This window comes from Xyrauchen texanus, chromosome 3 (assembly GCF_025860055.1).
Source record: "Xyrauchen texanus isolate HMW12.3.18 chromosome 3, RBS_HiC_50CHRs, whole genome shotgun sequence".
NCBI classification, from domain to species: Eukaryota; Metazoa; Chordata; class Actinopteri; order Cypriniformes; family Catostomidae; genus Xyrauchen; species Xyrauchen texanus.
The window spans coordinates 18663405-18682576 of record NC_068278.1 but is presented as its reverse complement, the minus strand read 5'-3'; the positions used below and the strand labels follow the sequence as shown (position 1 = coordinate 18682576).

At 37.1% G+C, this 19172-nt stretch overlaps 2 protein-coding genes and 1 long non-coding RNA gene across 3 annotated transcripts in view; all 3 read left to right on the top strand.

Moving 5' to 3' along the window:
• LOC127625254 (neurogenic locus notch homolog protein 1-like) overlaps positions 1-11098 on the top strand; it is a 64825-nt gene extending 53727 nt beyond the window's left edge. The window contains exons 28-34 of the mRNA XM_052100426.1: positions 441-654; positions 1149-1239; positions 1509-1680; positions 3598-3896; positions 7038-7185; positions 7790-7887; positions 8447-11098. Of these exons, the coding sequence (XP_051956386.1) occupies positions 441-654; positions 1149-1239; positions 1509-1680; positions 3598-3896; positions 7038-7185; positions 7790-7887; positions 8447-9754 (2330 nt within the window). The 3' untranslated portion in view covers positions 9755-11098. The remainder of the gene's footprint in view (positions 1-440; positions 655-1148; positions 1240-1508; positions 1681-3597; positions 3897-7037; positions 7186-7789; positions 7888-8446) is intronic.
• Positions 11099-14796: 3698 nt separating this feature from the next.
• On the top strand, positions 14797-15316 carry LOC127622468 (uncharacterized). The gene is made up of 3 exons (XR_007967974.1): positions 14797-14831; positions 14969-15070; positions 15148-15316. It is a non-coding gene; the product is annotated as an uncharacterized LOC127622468 (long non-coding RNA).
• A 149-nt stretch (positions 15317-15465) lies between these two features.
• On the top strand, positions 15466-18897 carry LOC127624328 (uncharacterized). Its single transcript, XM_052099115.1, has 10 exons — positions 15466-15557; positions 15687-15777; positions 16197-16544; positions 16645-16762; positions 17063-17154; positions 17252-17369; positions 17634-17729; positions 18023-18211; positions 18352-18528; positions 18745-18897. The coding sequence occupies exons 1-8, from the start codon at positions 15466-15468 to the stop codon at positions 18037-18039; spliced, it is 972 nt and encodes a 323-aa protein (XP_051955075.1). The 3' UTR covers positions 18040-18211; positions 18352-18528; positions 18745-18897.
• Positions 18898-19172: the final 275 nt, after the last annotated feature.

The following is a 19172-nucleotide window of genomic DNA, read 5'->3' as shown; positions in this document are numbered from 1 at the left end:
AAAAGAGGAGGAAAATTGATCGGGAGTGTGCTAGAAGTTGGGAGTCTTTGTTATCTTGAAAATCCTAATAAATCCTTCGTCTTTACAGCTTAAAGTGTGCGCAGTAATTTGAAGTTCATTAATCCCTCCTTTTTTTTTCCCTTAAAGAAGAAGTGGTAAAGTTGTCTCCTGGTACCCTGGGCTGAGAAAGGCGAGAGGAGGTGTTATTTCCTTGCTTTTTTTCTATCCTCCACCTTTTCCTATTTGCTAGCTCCTTTTTTGATGAGAAGCAGTTAGCAAGTCTGATTACCACAAATGCGTGCCGCACTTTAGTTCATCCGCCCATCTCCGGGATTGTACAAGCAAATTGTGCCTCATCTTTGGGGTGAGGAACTGGACCCATCACCCCTGTCAAACACTCTTCTGTTGGTCTGACATGCCATCTTTTCTTTCTGTAAAAGGTAAGACTGAAGGACAGTCATCTATAGAGCTCTATCCAGTCTACGTGGTTCTGGCTTGTCTGGCACTGCTGGCCTTTGTCGCTGTGGGGATGGTCGCCTCTCGCAAACGCCGCCGTGAACATGGTCAACTCTGGTTTCCGGAGGGTTTCAAAACCAGCGAGCCCAGCAAGAAAAAGAGGAGAGAGCCAGTCGGTGAAGACTCTGTTGGTCTGAGGTCAGTTCGTCAAGTCAGCTTTGGGGATCTTTGGTGACTTAATAGTTTCACAAATCAAAAAACCTGGAAATATCAGGAAATTTTAAAATAGGGATTTCCAGGCCTGGAAAAGTCATGGCAATTAGGTAAATCTTAAAAATTATGAAACAGTCCTGGAAATTTCAATAGTGAGGATATATTTTTCAAGTTATGCTGTGCTCTAAAAAAGTTTAATTTACTATATATATTTATATTTTTAAATGCTTGTCCTGTAACCTTGAATTGGTCAAATGGTGTGGGAACCCTGAAGATGGAGGGAAATCTTTGATGAATTGCGCTAATGATGGAATTGGATAAGTTTAATTAATGGAATGGTTTTTGAAAAGGGGGAGGTGGCTGATTAATGACAGCTTCTGGTGCTGGGGCACAAGCTTTCAGGTAGCTTAGCTGAGATGTGGGAAAATGCCAAAAGAGGTTATTTCAGCATGTGTAATGGGGCATTTTTGTAATAACAGGCCACTTAAGAACTCTTCAGACATATCATTAATGGATGACAACCAGAATGAATGGGAAGAAGAGGAAACATTAGACACCAAACGCTTCAGGGTAAGCTGAAACTAATGAAAATTTCTCATTTATAAGATAAAAGAAGCATAACAATTTTTTGCATTAATTAATTTACTTAATTTAACACTTTTTCTTTTTTACTTCTTTTGTTACATTTATTTGTTAAATGTATATTAATTTTATATTTATGATAATTTGTTACATTGTCTGACGATTTTGATTTCAACAAAAGCTCTTACATATAATGATTAATAAGGATGAAAAAGTCTGTGTTTTCGACTTATTGCTGTATCCTTCTTGTCTTTTAGTCTGAGGAGCAGGCAGTACTTGAATTAGATGATCAACCAGATCACCGGCAGTGGACGCAGCAGCACTTGGATGCAGCTGACCTGCGCATCCCATCCATCCCATCCATCGCTCCCACACCCCCTCAGGGTGAAATAGAGAATGACTGCATGAATGTCAATGTCAGAGGACCAGGTTAGCCATGATTATATGATTTGATTATAGGAACCTATTAACAGTTTTTTTTTTACATTTGAAAAAGAAAACGTTTCATGTAACTATATATTTATATAATATATATATATATCTATATATATTTATTATTTTTTTTTGTACTATTGCTGGCTTTTTGATGAGAACAGTTATTACTGTATATAGAGAATTTAATAATGTTTCAGAATTTAATTCATATATTTATATGTAAATCATTTATTATATTATATAATTATATCATTTTTAGATTATATTATTTATTATGTGTAAAATAACTTTACATATATAGTTAGTATTATTTATTATTATATTTTATATTTATTTTATTTATTTATGAATTTATTTCAATTATATTTTATAATTATATATTATAGCCTCTTTAACAAGGCTAAAATACATAATAACTTTGATGGCTCTTTTTTTGAGAGAGAGATTGTAATTTTATTATTTATTTATTTGTATTTATATTTATTTGTAATTTCTATATTCAGTATGTTTTTGATGTTATTTTGTTCTACAACCACACATTTAGGCAGGGGAAATTTGATATTTCTAGCAATCAGAGAAATGAGATCATTTGTTTTTTTTTTTCAACCAGTGTAAAAGGTATTCTTCACTCATGAACTACACCTGTTCTTTGGTTTGCATATTGTGTATGCGCACTTTGAGTGCTGAGATGAGGAAGTGAATTGAGCTCTAAGTAGGAGTTAATGCTCAGGGCCCTGTGGGGAAAGGAATCCACTTCAAAGGCTCTGAATGAAAGCTATAAACCCCAGGGAGTGAGCAAATGTTACCAGTTTTAACGATTCATTCTATGATATCATTCTGCTTATGTTTTGTTAATTAAAACATTTTATGAGATGCCCTTTCCTTCCATAAGCACCAATATATCCCTGACAACACTTGAAGATAGTCAAAGGCAACATTCTTTTGCAATATCTTTGCAAGCTTTTTCCTTTTTTTCCACTCTTTGTGTGGATTGATGTTTTTAAATCGACCAAATCTTGCCTGATCTGGGAATAGCTATTCTTTTGAAGCTCAGAAGCCCCTGTCGAAGTCAGCAAAGAAAGCAGCTTCTCAGAGATGATAATACTCAGTTTTACCAGCGGTTGAGATTTCAAAGCCTTGCTTGCTTTCCTGAGCTTCACCAAATCGCCATGCTTGATTAGTATCCGTTATCGAAGCGATCTGAGGAGATTCAAAAAGGCAATGTGTCAAATCCAACTTCGATTTGTTTGTTTCTTTCCGATTGTTACTTTGGTCCAACACTTTGAGAAAAACTTTTAGCTTGCTCTCAGACTAGCCCTATTTTATGGTTTAGAGGTTGCTCTTTTATAGCTGTCATGTTCTCATTAACTTTCAATTTTTTTATCTATTGTGTTTCAAATGTTTATTCTAAAATTCCTTATGAGTAATACAAATGGAAGCAGATGAGAAAATTGTCAACATGAAGCATATAGAACTATAACATTAATGTGGATAGCATAGAATATCTGAGTTAAGTTTGTTAAATAGGAGACGTAGACACTAGAAGAGACATTGAGATTACGAGCATCTTTTTTCTGTCTAAGAGAAACATTTCTCATTTGTAAATGTTTTTTTTCCAATGGGTAGTTCAATGTACTGTCTCTCTACAGATTTGTGTGATATTGGTATTAGAGTACCGAGATATGTATAATCACTCTAGATTTCAAACATGTTATATTCATGTTCTAAAGAATGGTTTTCTTGGAACTTAGATTTTGCTCAATTTAATTTGGAAAATGCAATTTGCATCATGCTACTTTCTCCTTAGGACAAATTGCTTGTAGCATTCCACATTTATGTCACTTTGGAATAAAGAGTCTGCTGTTTGAATGAATGTAAATGTAATGGACTTTCTCTCTTTTCTCTCTTTAGATGGCTTTACTCCTCTCATGATTGCATCCTGTAGTGGAGGGGGGCTAGAAACAGGGAACAGCGAGGAAGAGGAGGATGCTTCAGCCAATGTCATAAATGACTTCATTTACCAAGGTGCCAACCTTCACAACCAGACAGATCGCACGGGTGAGACTGCCCTACACCTGGCTGCCCGCTATGCCCGCTCAGATGCTGCAAAAAGGCTCCTGGAGGCCAGTGCAGATGCCAACATCCAGGACAATATGGGCCGGACTCCATTACATGCTGCTGTAGCTGCAGATGCACAGGGTGTCTTCCAGGTGTGTGAGCTAGAAGGCAATACATTGTGATATTAAGGGGGTGTAATATTGCGTATTTGCACTGAAAGAAAGGGATAATATACAGTGAAAGTAAAAATGTCTTAATGTTTTATCATTAAGATTTGACTGAACATTCGCCGGCTTATTACATGGCTACTTAGCAAATAAATACATTTACATGAAATATTGAAATGCTAATGATTTATTATGCAAGAAGAACAAGACCGCAGGGTGATATGAAAGACATAAAGCTAGCACAGCTTTGTTGGAAATACACTAGGGCTGCCACCTAATAGTCGACCAAAGGTTAGTCGATCAGAAAAGTCTTGGTCGACATAGTTTTGATTGGTCGGTTGGTCGCAGAAAAAAAAAACTCCACAGGAAACTGACGAACACCGGTATTACCACTGGTTGGACGCCATGTGGTACTATGGGGCTATTTTTGTTAAGTGGGGTTAGGGTTAAGCCTACACAATAAAGCAAGCCACCTTGATTTCAAACTTTATTTGAAAAATGTGTTTTTGTATTATTTTATGTTTTAATCACAGATGTATAGGCTGCAGAATTGTGGTCACAATAAACTGCTCTGTGGAAATAAAGTGAACTGAACTCAAAGCATCTCCTGAGCTGAGATGTCTGAGGTCATTAGCAGCACTCATAGATGATACTGTTCTTGCAAAAAAAAATCAGAACCTTTTACATACGTGTGTTCCACGAGACTGCACGTCTTGTATCAAGTCAAGTCAAGTGGTTTTTATTGTCGTTTCAACCATATACAGTTAGTACAGTACACAGCAAAACGAGACAACATTCCTCCAGGACCATGGTGCTACATAAAAACAACGAAGGACCAACATAGGACCACATGAGACTACACAACGAAATAAAATACCTATATAAACTACCTATATAAAGTGCACGTGCAAACATGTGCAAAAAGTACGGGACAGTACAACAAATTACTGACAATGAACAGGACAATAGACAGTGCAGCGCCGACCAGTACTCAGTAGTGCAAAAAGATGACAGTTTCTAAAATGTAAACATAACATACTATGAGATAATGTTCTATGCACATAGCAGTTATTGAGGTAGCAGACAGTTATAAAGTGACAGTTATTAAAGTGCAACTCAGGACACGTGTGTGTGTCAAACCAGTCTCTGAGTATTGAGGAGTCTGATGGCTTGGGGGAAGAAGCTGTTACACAGTCTGGCCGTGAGGGCCCGAATGCTTCGGTACCTCTTGCCAGACGGGAGGAGGGTAAAGAGTTTGTGTGAGGGGTGTGTGGGGTCGTCCACAATGCTGGTTGCTTTGCGGATACAGTGTTTTTTGTAAATGTCTTTGATGGAGGGAAGAGAGACCCCAATGATCTTCTCAGCTGTCCTCACTATCCTCTGCAGGGCTTTGCGGTCCGAAACGGTGAATCAGTGAATCAGAAATCAGTTCGCCCATATATGGCTTTTCTGTCATCTGTTCTTAAAGGGTAACTAAACACCTGCTCAGAGTCTGACTCCACCCACTAGAAATATTTGAAAATGCAGGAAAAGTGGGCAGACCCCGGCGGGGATAGAGGGAACGATCCGGCACCTGAGACTCGTAGTGACGGATTAATTGACAGCTGCTGTCAGACTCTATGTTATTATTATTCCTCACACGGTCGCAAGACGACATGTACATGAATCTGGCGTGGTGAGCTGGAACCTGCTTACGTCAGCTGTCACCGCTTACGTCACGAAGTACCGCAACAGCCAATAGGAAAATTCAACTGCAGTAGCCACCGTTCAACCTGAAGAGGGCAGCACTCAGACGTTTTTACACCATATATTGTAGAATTAAAACACTTTATACACAAATGTCAATCAATGACCAGTACTAATAAAGCCCCATTCTTACAGATCATTAACTAAAAAAAGTTGGTTTAGGGTTTAGTTACCCTTTAATAATAAAGTGTTTCTTCAAGCGAGTATCTGTGTGTCTACTGGAATATTATTTGTAATATTAATTTGATAATAATAGCCTAACAATAATAATAATTGAATACATTAATGGGAAATTGAGTCAAATATCGTCTAGACATCGTTAAAGGCTTCAGCTATTGGTGATCACTCTGTTCAGACAGTCTCTTGCTGGTTTTTCCGACACATTCATAATCATTACCGCTTTTGTCGGTGTCGCTGCGACTTGCTTCGTGTAAAACAGTGTTAATAATGTTACTGATAACATTCTTTCTCAGCCCTGGAACTCAAACCATTTTATGATGCCCCCAAAATATATATATTTAAGTATTTAAATTAATATCATAAATGTGTGGTAACTAGTCGACTAATGGCTTAAACTAATGACCACTAGTCGACTATGAAAACCTTTGGTTGGGGGCAGCCCTAAAATACACCGCTTATTACACGGGACTTTGGAATACTCGATTCTGATTGGTCAACAGCGCCATCTAGCGGTCTGATATTTCTAAGGAACAATCGCACATCCAGGGATTAAGACATATCAAACAGGTCATCCGGGTATTGTGAGTCATCTTTCCTAATTCTCGTATCACTACGATCTTACAAATAAGCTTATAAAATAATGTAAACATATATCAATGTTGCATGTCCATTTATTTATTTATCAAATGGTCTTCTTACATAATAACATAATTTCAATGCAAGTCAATATTTTATGTGCATGTACTTATTTATTTGGCAATTATTCTTGTAATAAGCAGGATAATGAACAGAATTTTCGCAAAATATACACCAACAGAACTCCAACGCAAACCAGAGTTGGAATTCAGCTGTTCCGCAATTTCTTTCTTCTTACATAACATAATTTCAATGCAAATCAATATTTCATGTCCATTTATTTATTTATCTGGTGAGTAGCCATGTAATAAGCAGAAAATTGTACAGTCAAGGTGATGCACGATGCTTTCAGGGTTTATTTTGCTAAATCAACCTGCTGACTGTACATTATCCCTTACTTAGTGGTTGTTATACAAAAAATATTTGTTTGCACAATGCAGCAAATGACCAATCAGAATCAAGTTTTCCAGAGAGCTGTGCAATAAATTATGAAACATGCTCACTTGTTTATTTAACAATTATTCTGTATTTTCCTAAACATCTTAACCATTGATCCTCCTGCAGATTCTAATACGGAACCGTGCCACAGACCTAGATGCCCGAATGCATGATGGCACCACACCTCTGATACTGGCAGCGAGACTGGCGGTAGAGGGCATGGTGGAAGAGCTCATTAACTGCCATGCTGATGTCAATGCCATTGATGACTTTGGTATGAATATTTCTGTGACATTCTTAATTTATTCACTATATACACTTTCAGATAAATGTTCGGATACACTTGACTGAATTTATGTTTCTCACGATCTTAAAACCCTCTTGATATTTAGGCTTGTGCTTGAATGCTTGAAAATATTTTTTTAGACAAAGATAAATTATGACTATGTATGCATTTCTTTAAAAAGTGACATTTTAATAAAAAAAATCAATCCTTTGTACCTGATATAAAAGGAAAAGCAGCCAATAAGTGGCCAGCACACATGTCATCCTGAAAGAATGCCCAGTGTGTGCAGAGCTGTAAACTACAGGCAGAGGGTGGCTACTTTGAAGAAGCTAAAATATAAGATTTTTGGTCACTACATAATTCCCATTGTTCTATTTGTGTTATTTCATAATTCAATATTACTAAAATGTGTAAAATGTTTAATAATAAGGAATTGGTAGGTGTGTCAAAACTTTTGACTGGTGGAATAAATGACCTTTAGATTTCTTGTCTGAATGTTTATGTGAATGTAAGATTTATTACAATTTCATATTGTTTCTTCTAAATAAATGTCATCGAGTACATGCTGAAATGGTTTATTTTTGTGCTACAGGCAAGTCTGCTCTTCACTGGGCAGCAGCTGTGAATAACATTGATGCAGCAGTGATATTGCTGAAGAATGGGGCAAATAAAGATATGCAGAACAATAAGGTAAGCAGCACTTCAATGTATTTAATTAAAGTGGTCTGTTTGAATGAATCAATTAAAACTTCAGATTGTGTCATAAGTCAAAAATGTTCATGAAAGTCTCTGTGTGGCATTTGTAATATAGTAAAATGTTTTTGAATAACATAAGTAAATGTAGGTGAATATTGCTGTTTTTTACCATTACATGCTGTTAATATCGTTGCATATAATGGTAATGATTCAGTATTATTCTTGTTATTATTTAGAGAAAACTGGAAAATATGCCGTGATCTTTTTTTTTTAGATATTTACTATATTTAACTTCTTGCACCAAACATTTTTGATGTAATTGGCCACTATGTCTGGTTCCTTTGAAATAACAACAATAACATCCTTTTAAGCCATTACAGTGCATATACTGTATATTCATAATAAGAGATAAATCAAATTAAAAAAAATATTGAGATTTTATTTTTCATTTTTTTAAACATTGTGGTGAAAAAGTAATTAAAAAAATGCTTTTGGCTTACAAATTCAACGCTAAATCATAATTTATTTATTTTTTCATTTTTCTCATTTTTAGGAGGAAACTCCTTTATTCTTGGCGGCAAGGGAAGGAAGCTACGAGACTGCTAAAGTTCTCCTTGAGCATTTTGCTAATCGGGAAATCACAGATCATATGGATCGACTTCCACGCGATATCGCTCAAGACAGAATGCACCACGATATCGTGCGGCTCATAGATGAGTACAACCTGGTCCGTAGCCCTCCCATGCACAGTGCCCCTCTCTGCACCACCCTTTCCCCACAACTCTGCTCTCCCAATGCCTTTATGGGCAGCATGAAACCCTCCATACAGAATAAGAAGCCCCGCAAGCCAAGTGCGAAAAGTATTGGTTGCAAGGATGGAAAAGATATGAAAGTCAAGAAGAAGAAGGTGCAGGATGGGAAGGGAAACTTACTAGACAGCTCGGCTGTGCTTTCGCCTGTGGACTCCCTGGAATCGGGTACATCCCACGGGTACATTTCTGACGTTGCCTCCCCACCCCTTATGGCGTCGCCATTCCAGCAATCACCTACCATGTCACTTAATCAGTTGCAGGGTATCTCAGACACCCACATGGGCATCAACCATATAGGTATGGGTACCAAGCAGGACCTGGCACATATACAGTTTGATCCATTACCCCCACGTCTCACCCATCTGCCACTGGCTGGTTCTAACGGCATAAATGGCCAATGTGAATGGCTTGGCCGGATGCATGGTAATATGGCTCCGCAAAATCAATTTGGAGCAATGAGGAACAACTCAGGTCACCAGTCCAGCCAGTGTGGCCTAATGACGTCTCTCCACAATGGCCATCCCGCCACCTTGTCTCAGATGATGAACTATCAATGCCTACAGAACACACAGCCACATCTAATGCAGCAGATACAGCAGAACATGCAACAGAGACAGCAGCAACAAAGTGCCCAGCTTCAGCAGCACCACAGCTCAAATCCACCCAACAGTGTGAGCCAGAACTACATCAGCAATGAGTTGAGTGCTCCGGAGCTCCAGCAAGGCACCGGAAACAGCATGCCGATCCACACGAAAATCCTCCAGGAGACCCAGGTTCTGATCCCGTCCTCTCTGGGCCCAGGGATGGCTGGTACACAGTTCCTCACGCCACCCTCCCAGCACAGCTACACAGCCACCATGGATGCCAATACGCCCAGCAACCAACTCCAAGTGCCTGACCACCCTTTCCTTACGCCCTCTCCGGGTTCACCTGACCAGTGGTCCAGCTCCTCGCCCCATTCCAATATGTCCGACTGGTCAGAGGGTATTTCAAGCCCGCCCACCAGCATGCAGTCACAAATCGGACACTTACCTGAAGCGTTCAAATAGAAGGTTATCAAAAGTGGCGCTTTTTCAAATGAGAAAACCATAAGCCTGCTTACTGAAGGGTCTTTTATATGCCTCTCGTACAAACCATATTTATTTTTTTTATTTTATTTATTGAGGTTTTCATATTTATACATTTAGAACTGTTCTTATTTTTATTTGGGCAAAAGAAAAAAAAATATCTTAATGATGTTACATTTTTATGATGTAACACTTTTTGTCAGCAATATTTTGTACTCACATGTACACATTGGGTATTTATTTGTCTTAAAATGTACCTCTTTTTTTATTTCTGTTGATTGGCCAAAATTTTTTTTTAATTTTATTTACTTAATACCTATTATTGTAGAAACTTGTAAAAATGCAAAGTTGTTGTACGGGCATTTTAGAGATCATGTTTTATATGACAAACTTCAGTGTTACAGTGCTTAATTAGATTTATGTTGTCTGAAATAAGCTGCTTTTCCGTTATTAGAAGACGAATGATTGAACAAGTTCTTATTATTATTTCTATAATTGTTCTGGTTAGGTTCTCATTCTTTTGTTTTACAAGGTCTATACTACATATAAGTAGTAGTATTACAATTGAACATTTGTATAGTTGTTCAAAGTGATTTTATTTCTTCCTTTCTTGTACATTAAATGCCTGCAAAAAGCAGATTTCTAAAAGTCCATTGTGAGTATGGATGTGAAAATGAGAATCTGAGCAACTTTCTTGCTTGTTTGAAACAAGTGCCAATATCTACTGCTCTCTATCTTTCCTCTAATTTTGCAGAACTGGTCACGTCTGACCAGTTCTGGTCAGAACTGGTTTTGTGGGGGTGTTTCTGATTGAACTTATTATTACTGTACTTCCAGTTTTGTATCTTTGTTTGAGCCTATGGCTGTTGTAAATATATACTGTATACGTTTGTTATGTAAACAGGATTTTGTTTCAGAAATCTTAAGTGTGCCATGGAAATTTGGAATATTTTAATGCTACGTAGTTATGTTTTCTATTATACACAGAATATATATATATATATTTTTTTTTCTCAGTATCACTTGGGTAGAGACAAATATTAAGAGATGTATACATAAAAATGATTAGAGGGTATGACATATAGAATAACATAATTAGATGATTTATGACTCACTATTTATTGACCAATAGTTTGCCACAAAATCAGAAAAACAAGGGGACATGGTGGTGTCATATATTATCATCTACCATCAGAAATTTAAACGGCACCGAGTATACAATATCTTTAAATGTTACCTATCTGCGAAACTTATAGTTTACCTGCAGATCATTTTTTGTCAGTTCTACTGTCTGTAAATGTACCTTTGAATAATAAAAGATACCAATGTGCATTCATATATTCGCCTCTTTTGTCTCTATTATGCCTCTTATTTTGTCCTTGCACTCTATATTAAAATAAAAACTATTTTGCAGATTTTATCCTTATACTGTGGAAAAATATTAGAACATTAGATGTCACAAAACATTGTCTGGTAATTTTATGTCTTCTGCTTTAGTTGGTCAGAAGAACACATCCCTTTTCGATTTCCAAACATTTCTTTTGCAAATAGAATAGAAGAACAAGGAGTCCTGCATCAGATGGTATGGCCTCCACAGAATCCTGCTACAGGTGGAAAAAACAACAACAAAAACCTTATTGCCAATCCAGTAACAATTGTGTCTAGGGGGTTTCTTGCAACTAGGCCCTGATCTCACAAGCATTGAGTCAGTCTGGTAATACATGAAGAGACAGAAGCAATTGAGACAATGTAAATCCATAGAAGAACTGTGTTAAGTTCTCCAAGATGTTTGGGAAATCCTATCTGCCAATAACCTTGATAACGGAGTGCAAGTGTACCTTAGATAGTTGGGGCATTATTTTTGAAAACATCCTCACTTTCTCACAAGTACCTAACACCTTTGCACACTCTTTAGATGGCGAAACAAAACAGACAAAAAGTGCTGTCTCTTCCCTTCATTAATTCTTTGAATGTGACACCACTTTATATTGCAAAACAAAGAAAAGCCTCGCAAAACAAAAGGGTAGATCTAGGTTTAAGTTTTAATGCATTTTATTTTAATAATTATAAATACTGTTAAGTATTTTCGCGCGTACTGCTTGTCCTTTCGATGTATTGACCAGCAGCGCCATCTGTTGACGTGCACATACTTCGGTTAACTGTATCAACAGCGACATCTGCTGCTGAGAACAGGAATAAATGTGATGCTTTATCAAACGCAGGCCTAATGTACAGTGTACGCTGTGAAGTTTGAGATACTTTATTTAGTAAATCGATACACAACATTTAAGTACTACAGCAGATCATTTAACTGAACAGTGACAAATTAAACTTGTTTTCAACTGATTTAATCATAAGAAAGTATATGCACACCGCAAAAGTCACTGTAACTACACTTTGATCAACTACGATAAGCAATGTGTCAATTTGCTTAAAACCACAGCCGTTCTGCGCTGCATTATTCCAGATATGTTGGAAGAACGTGTATGCACACGACTGAACAATAGTGAAGCTTGACTTGACATATATATATATATATATATATATATATATATATATATATATATATATATATATATATATATATATATATATATATCAATCATATAAGCTGTTCTAATAATTATAAGCTGTTCTAATAATTTGATCTCAGGAATAAATTACATTTTAACATATTCAAATAGAAAACAGATCGCCTATTTTAAATAATATTTCACAATTTTAGTTTTTAAAAAGATTTACTGTATTTTTGATCAAATAAATTAAACATTTGTAAGCATATTAGACTTCTTTTAACATTAAACATCTTACCGACCCCACATGTAAAATTTACTATAATTATTCTAGTTTGTGCAGTTACATTTAGTTTTTATTGATCGTTAAAGTTCATATACATAGTGTTATGTTCTGTAATTGATGTTAATAAATCTGTCAGAAGAAAATGTGCAAAATTGGGGGTACAACACTGTAACCCTTTAAAAACAATAACCATACACACAACTAATTACAGGCGCATCGAGAGGACAAATCACAAAATCTTTTAGTGGTCATGAAAATGTATTCAGATTAAGCATATTAATGATGCATTCACCTCATTTATCACGACACACTGCTTCTGTTCATGAATGCAGTTTACATGGTGAATATGCAATAACAGCAGCATCACAGTTATCTTCTTTATTTTGTTACAGTTATATGTATAATATGACAAATCCAGGAATCTTTGCTGCAAAATAATTAACTATGTTTTTGTTTTCCTTTGTCCAACAGCTCCTGTTTTTACCCACCATCCTTCCCTGTTACCTCCACCTGTCTATCTTTATAAGAAACCAACGGCTCTTTTAAGAGCCACTCCTCTATCTTTCTCACTCTCACTCTCTCACTCTCAGTCTCTCACTCTCACTGTCAGTCTCTCTCTCTCTCTCTCACACACACACACACACATACACACACACTCTCTCTCTTTCTTTCTCTCTCTCTCCATCTCTCTATCTCTTTTCTAAAGCGTCACTGTCTTCAAGTATTGTTACTCTATTATTTATTTTTCTTTCACCTTACTCTCTCTCACTGTCCAAAACATTTTTTTTTTATTTAGTTTTTATATAGCCTATAGCCACCCTATACTATACATCCTTAATACTTTTTGTCTGACTGTGTTTTTATCTTCCTTTCCAGTATAGTATCTTTGAAATGGCTGCTCAGCAAGACAGAGGGAGAGCAGATGATGCTATTTTCCTTGCAGACATGTTCCTTGCTCAAACCAAAGTGAGTATTTTTTTAGACAATCCCGTATTGGTAATAATACTAAAGAGTGGGAATTAGAGTGCAAAATTTGAATGAACTGCTCAAGATTTGGCTGTATTTCAGTTTTATCATAAACTGCTCACTTTCTGTCATGCAAGGCAAAGGAAGCGAAGGACAAAGCAACATCTGCTAAAGGTAAATACATTTAATGTCCGATGGGTGGAGAGAGATGCTAAAGGACGTCCACTGCTAAAAAGAAGCAGAAGTGGAGAGACACGAAAACGTGCTTCAGCTACAGGTAGTCCATGCCTTCCAAGATTATTTGTGATAACCCACCACAGAATGCTTCTTAACTAAGTATAACTGTGCCCATTGTATACAGAATTCAGCTTGCTATTTGTTAGGTAGGTTTGTTAGGTTAATAGGATTTCTGTTTCTGGATTTTAATCATTTTCCTTTAAATACTGTATGTTAAACTGTGCCATCAGAAACACCACATGGTGGATGTGTTACTTATGTTATTGACTTCACTGTAATGCTTAGCAATTCCAAAGAAATTAAGTAGAAGTGAAGCATCAGTGTCAGGTTCATGCTTCTAACAGTTCAAGATTATGAGGAAAAAAACTTTTAGAGTTTAAAGGAATTGTCAGACATATCAATCAACCTATTATAGCCTTAAGTCACTATATGAACACTGTATTGTATGCTTGTAAGACATGAACATTGTTATCTCTTTCCTTTCTATCTATCTTTTCAGTTGTTTCTGTGGTTGGCAGTGAGGACGCTACACCTTTTGAGTCATCTGAGGAGGTTCCCACAGTTACCCAATCAAACTGTTCTCAACACTTATTCGGTAAGATGACACCTGACCTTTACGGTAATTATGCAATTTAGCAATAAGCGTGAAAGGAATTATTATTTTCTTATTTCTGTCTTTTAGACATTGAGATGCAGAAACTGCAGGATATTCTGACCTCAGCAGATGTTCAAGGCACCAACAAGTCCCCTTCAACATCCACATCATGGTGCTTGCGCCAATCTGTAGCCCAAGATGAGTGGCGGAAAGCAAGGTCCTATCACATCAACTGCTAGCTGTCCTGCAATGTGGCTCCAGAAAAGAACTGCAGCCACTGCACATCTCCTGCCGTCATTCGCTGCAGAGACTGCATGCCCCAAGAGTGGCTGTGCATTGATTGTGACACACACATACACAAAAAACTCACGCTCCATAACAGGGAGTCCTGCATTGAGGGAATTTACAAGCCAACAGTGTGCTGTGTAAAAAAAGATGGCAAATATACACTGGTCAATCAAGGTAGTGTTTTGAACCTTTTTGGTAAAGTGATTTTTTGGTGAATTTTTCTTTTAATTATTATTATTTTTTTACTTTTATTATGTTAATTGTACATATTTTTAATGATTTCTCTCAAATTATTTCTCTTCTCTTTTCAGTATGTTTATTACCTACAGTGAGACCTGTCCAGTTATGCACTTGCGACCCTTCAAACTTCACAGAATCAGCTGGCAGAGCAATCATTTTGGTTTGCATAAATGGTAGGAACTATGGTTTTATATTTAACATTTTTTCTTGTCCCTTTGTGTGTTAGAATGTTCTACTTTTTTTATTTTAGGTCGGTATGACTTGCACTTGCCAAACTTGCTGTGCAGATTATGTCTGGCTCATTGGACACCTGACATGAGCGACCTAATAAGAAGTGGGTACTGGCCAGCATCTGTGAATGCTGACACGCTGTTTTCAGTCGATGTCTTCAGCACATTTGAAGAAATGAAAACTGTTGCACCAGGATTATCAAGACAAGGTTTTTTGCGGCTGTTGGAGAGGAGGACTTGTCTCTTTGGAAGGGTAAGATCAGTGTGGATCAAAGTTGCCTTAAGGAGAGATGGGAGAATATTAGTGTAGCTATTTCATTTTACTCTTTACTAATCACATGTACAGGCTGGGAAAATACATGGAGACGTATTTCAAAGAAGCTTCATGGAATACACATTCTGCCAGTACCAGTGTGAAGAAATGGCCAGTGTAGAGCACTTCACCTGCCCGGCATGTACACCCAACATGCTCGTAACTTGTAATCGTTTTACTTAATGTAAAATTAACAGAACATATAATGTCTTACACTGAACATATTTTTTTTCTTATTCTATTAAGGTCAGAGGAACCCTATTTTGATGGCACCTTCATTGCCAAGGACACTGATGTACACCATTTTGTTGATGAGATCAGGAGTAAAATGAAAAGTGTTAGTTTTTGCTCCTATGATTTAGATCCAAAATTTGAAATGTATGATTGTTGCTTTATTAAATAGATATTGTATCCCTAGCATGGTGCACTCTTTTAAGCAATCTTGTGTTGAGGTTTGAAATTAAACATGGTATGCGTGGTGGCATCCAAAATGGCTAGTTTAGCAGCTCATTCATTATGTAATAGCAGATCTCTGTAAGAGATTGTGACTATGCATGCAGTTTGTCACCCTAAAGAAAGTGGAAGATGCATTTTCTGAAGCTCCTCTTTAGTAGTAGTTTGAAAGTAAACCTTTTATTATCACTGATCATTACAAAGATGCCAGTTGGTGTGATGTAACCTGACTCATCCTGATGGATGAAGTAACTAGAACAAATAGCAACTTTCAGTTTTAACCAGAATTATTTTGTCATGCAGACTGCCGGCAAAGGGATCTGTGGAGCCAGTCAGTGGTCTGCTGCACGTGAAACAGCCAGAAAAGCAAGCAAACTGGATGAAGAGGGCCTTGAGGTGGTTGTTTGCAGACACGGAGTGCTACTCAAGGCTCTTAACATGTACAGGGGGGAAATATTTGCTTATCCGCTTTACCTGCAGAAGGAGCTCCAAGCAGCCACAAACGGGCAGTTCTATTGCACAGATATTGCTTGCAAGTATTGGCCTTATCTTGAGAAGTTGGCAGTCTCCATGTTGGAACTCAGACCTTTACTGCAGATGAGACCATTCCTTTCTGTCATGCATGCCAAGGCTCATTCAACCAAGTGTGAGGTACTGCATATTCTTTGTAATACCATTTGAAATTGTATTTTTATGACTTATATAATACAGTGTATATGATTATAATATAAGTGCAACAATAATTTGTTAGATAATCTGGAGTGGCAAAAATCAGGAAGGTGCTGGCACAACTGCAGTGGAGGAGGTCGAAATGGTAAACAGCTACCTGTCTCGTTGTGCCCTCACAACCAAGTACATGACAAAATCTGGTAATTGTTGCTTATTTATATTATTTTAGGAAACCTGTCTTTTTATTCTTTCTTCTTTTTATTGTTTTTATTCTTTATGTCTAATACTTTATGTCTAATACTCTGAGATTGCAAATATTATATAATATGTAGGCCTATTGCAAATATAAAGCTGGAAATATTCTAATATGATAGTAACACATTAATAGAACTGCATTACATCTCTCTTTAATTAAAACTCAATGGTCAATGTGTGGATGAAGTAAAATCCCATGAGCATTAATGGGACTTTCCTCCATCACATCATTTTGTTCTTTAAAGCCAGAAATGACATGCTAACGGTCCATGCAATTGGATGGAACCGACGGAAGCAGGAAGGCCTTCATCTTGCACTATCCAGCAGATACATCAAGGTATTATGTTGTGTCTGAGTTGGGTATAAAAAGCCTTTCATGATTTTCTCACTTTTTAAGATCACAAAGGCAGAAATCTTATTTTTTTTTACATCAGACATTCAAAAAGGCTGAGGCTGAGTCTCAGAGACTGGAGAATTTGAGCAGTGAGCTGGGGTGTCCTGAGAACATCGTGCATCAGTGGGTAGATGATGTCAGACAATGGGCTACTGACGGTACAGTGTTTTATGGACGTTCTTCTATGTAGCTTACTAATATTGCAGCGTGATAATTCAATCTTTGCCATGCATAAGGATTAAGTAAGGACATGCCCTGTTTTGTTTGTTATAAACTTGTGGGCTTGTAAGCTCCTTTTAGACTGTAATAATCGATTTGGGGCACTAAATAAACTTAACTTGAACTTCAAACTTTAAATTTACAGCCTAAAATACACCATAATCATTTACTTGTATTATTGTTGTTGCTTTAAGATTCTGTAGGTACCAGATGTGATGACCAATATGAACGTCAGAAATCTATTGAACAAATGTTTCTTGGTGTTCATCAAAAAAAAGCCAGCCTTTATAATCAGACTGGTATGTTGATAAGTCACCTAATATTTATGTAATGTTTATTACTTGCAGACGTCTTATCTGTATTGTTTTGGTATTAACGTGTTTTCAGCTCCTTAATTTTAAAATGTCTTCCTTTTAATTTTACAGATATTAGTTAGGCCTCTATTACACCTTTTAAGTCATGCGATTTGTTTTTTTTAAACATTTTAATTTATTAAATCTTTAGTCAGTTATAAGTATTAGTCTTTCATTGAACTTTCTGATATCTGCATGTGCTTGTGCATCATGTTTTCTGTGTTTTGCAATTTTTATAGACAGCAACAAAGTTTGACACTTGCGTCGAAGAAAATTGTGGGAAGAGAAGAGAAAACTCTTGGAAACAATCAAGCTCTACAATGAGCAGGTGGCAGATGAGGAGCGCATCGTTGAAGAGAAGGTGGAGAGCGGGCTCTCTGTGGGGGGAGGAGACAGTCTAATATGGCCTTGGGAAGTGCACAGCAGTGGTATGTAGCAATTTCTCTCTAAGGCAATTTTGCACCCTGCACCAGGTTATGGGATGTACATACACTACTTATTTTTGGCCTGCTGTTTAGAATGTACAGGTCAAATTTGTATTGATGGGATGTTATTTGTGTGACTTCAGAATCCAGCAACATTCTCACAAAAAAGAAGATTTTTGATGTGCACATGTCAAAAGTGCGCCTTCAAGAGGAAAAGATCATTGTGATGAGGGAGATGAGACAGCACTGCACCTATCTCAGAAAGCTGTCTGGAAACATTAGGACAAGGATATCAGATATGTCTTTTGTCAGAAACAGTGGTAAGAAGCTAACTTTTATTAGATTCTTGCTGTAATGGTTTTAGGGATCCTATAAAACCCCACTCACTTTGAGATCCTCAAGTGTTACATCATGGATTCATTGTGGCTGGATCTAAATGGTCTGTAGTTATTTAGTAAAAGTCAGTTAATGAATAGCTCAACAACACTAACTCAATGGAAGTATTGTCATGCCTCGCTTTTAATTTTTCCTTCTAGGCAGTTTAAGTGAAGAGGGTCATGGCGGGCTACTGTGTCTTCTTCAGAAAAGGCTTGCAGATGTGAAGGAGATGTTCCAAGTCATATGCTCAAGTTACAGCCTGGCTTTAGGACCGAATGCTGCTTCTCTGCTGGAGAATGGGCCCGAGGAGATGCCGGAGGACCATGAAGAAGTTGATTATGAGAGTTAAGATGACAGTGATTTTGAAGCAGTGTAAATGAGTGCTTAACTGGTGGGATGCGTTTTCGACTGCATGTCAGTTATGACTAGACTGCAGGTGTGTTTCAAGGAAAACAAAAAACTTTTTGAAGTGAAATGGTGTCTGATACAGTGCTAATATTTTGCACTATTGTTTCCAGCAACATATTCACAACAATATGTTGTGTAAGCAACATTAGCTTCATAGATGGTTAGACATTTTTTTTAT

Coding starts and splice junctions, on each gene's coding strand:
- LOC127624328 (XM_052099115.1), top strand. CDS start 15,466: ATGTACAGGCTGGGAAAATACATGGAGACGTATTTCAAAGAAGCTTCA. Junction 17,155..17,251: donor TATCCAGCAGATACATCAAG/GTATTATGTTGT, acceptor TTTTTACATCAG/ACATTCAAAAAGGCTGAGGC. Junction 17,370..17,633: donor CAGACAATGGGCTACTGACG/GTACAGTGTTTT, acceptor AAGATTCTGTAG/GTACCAGATGTGATGACCAA.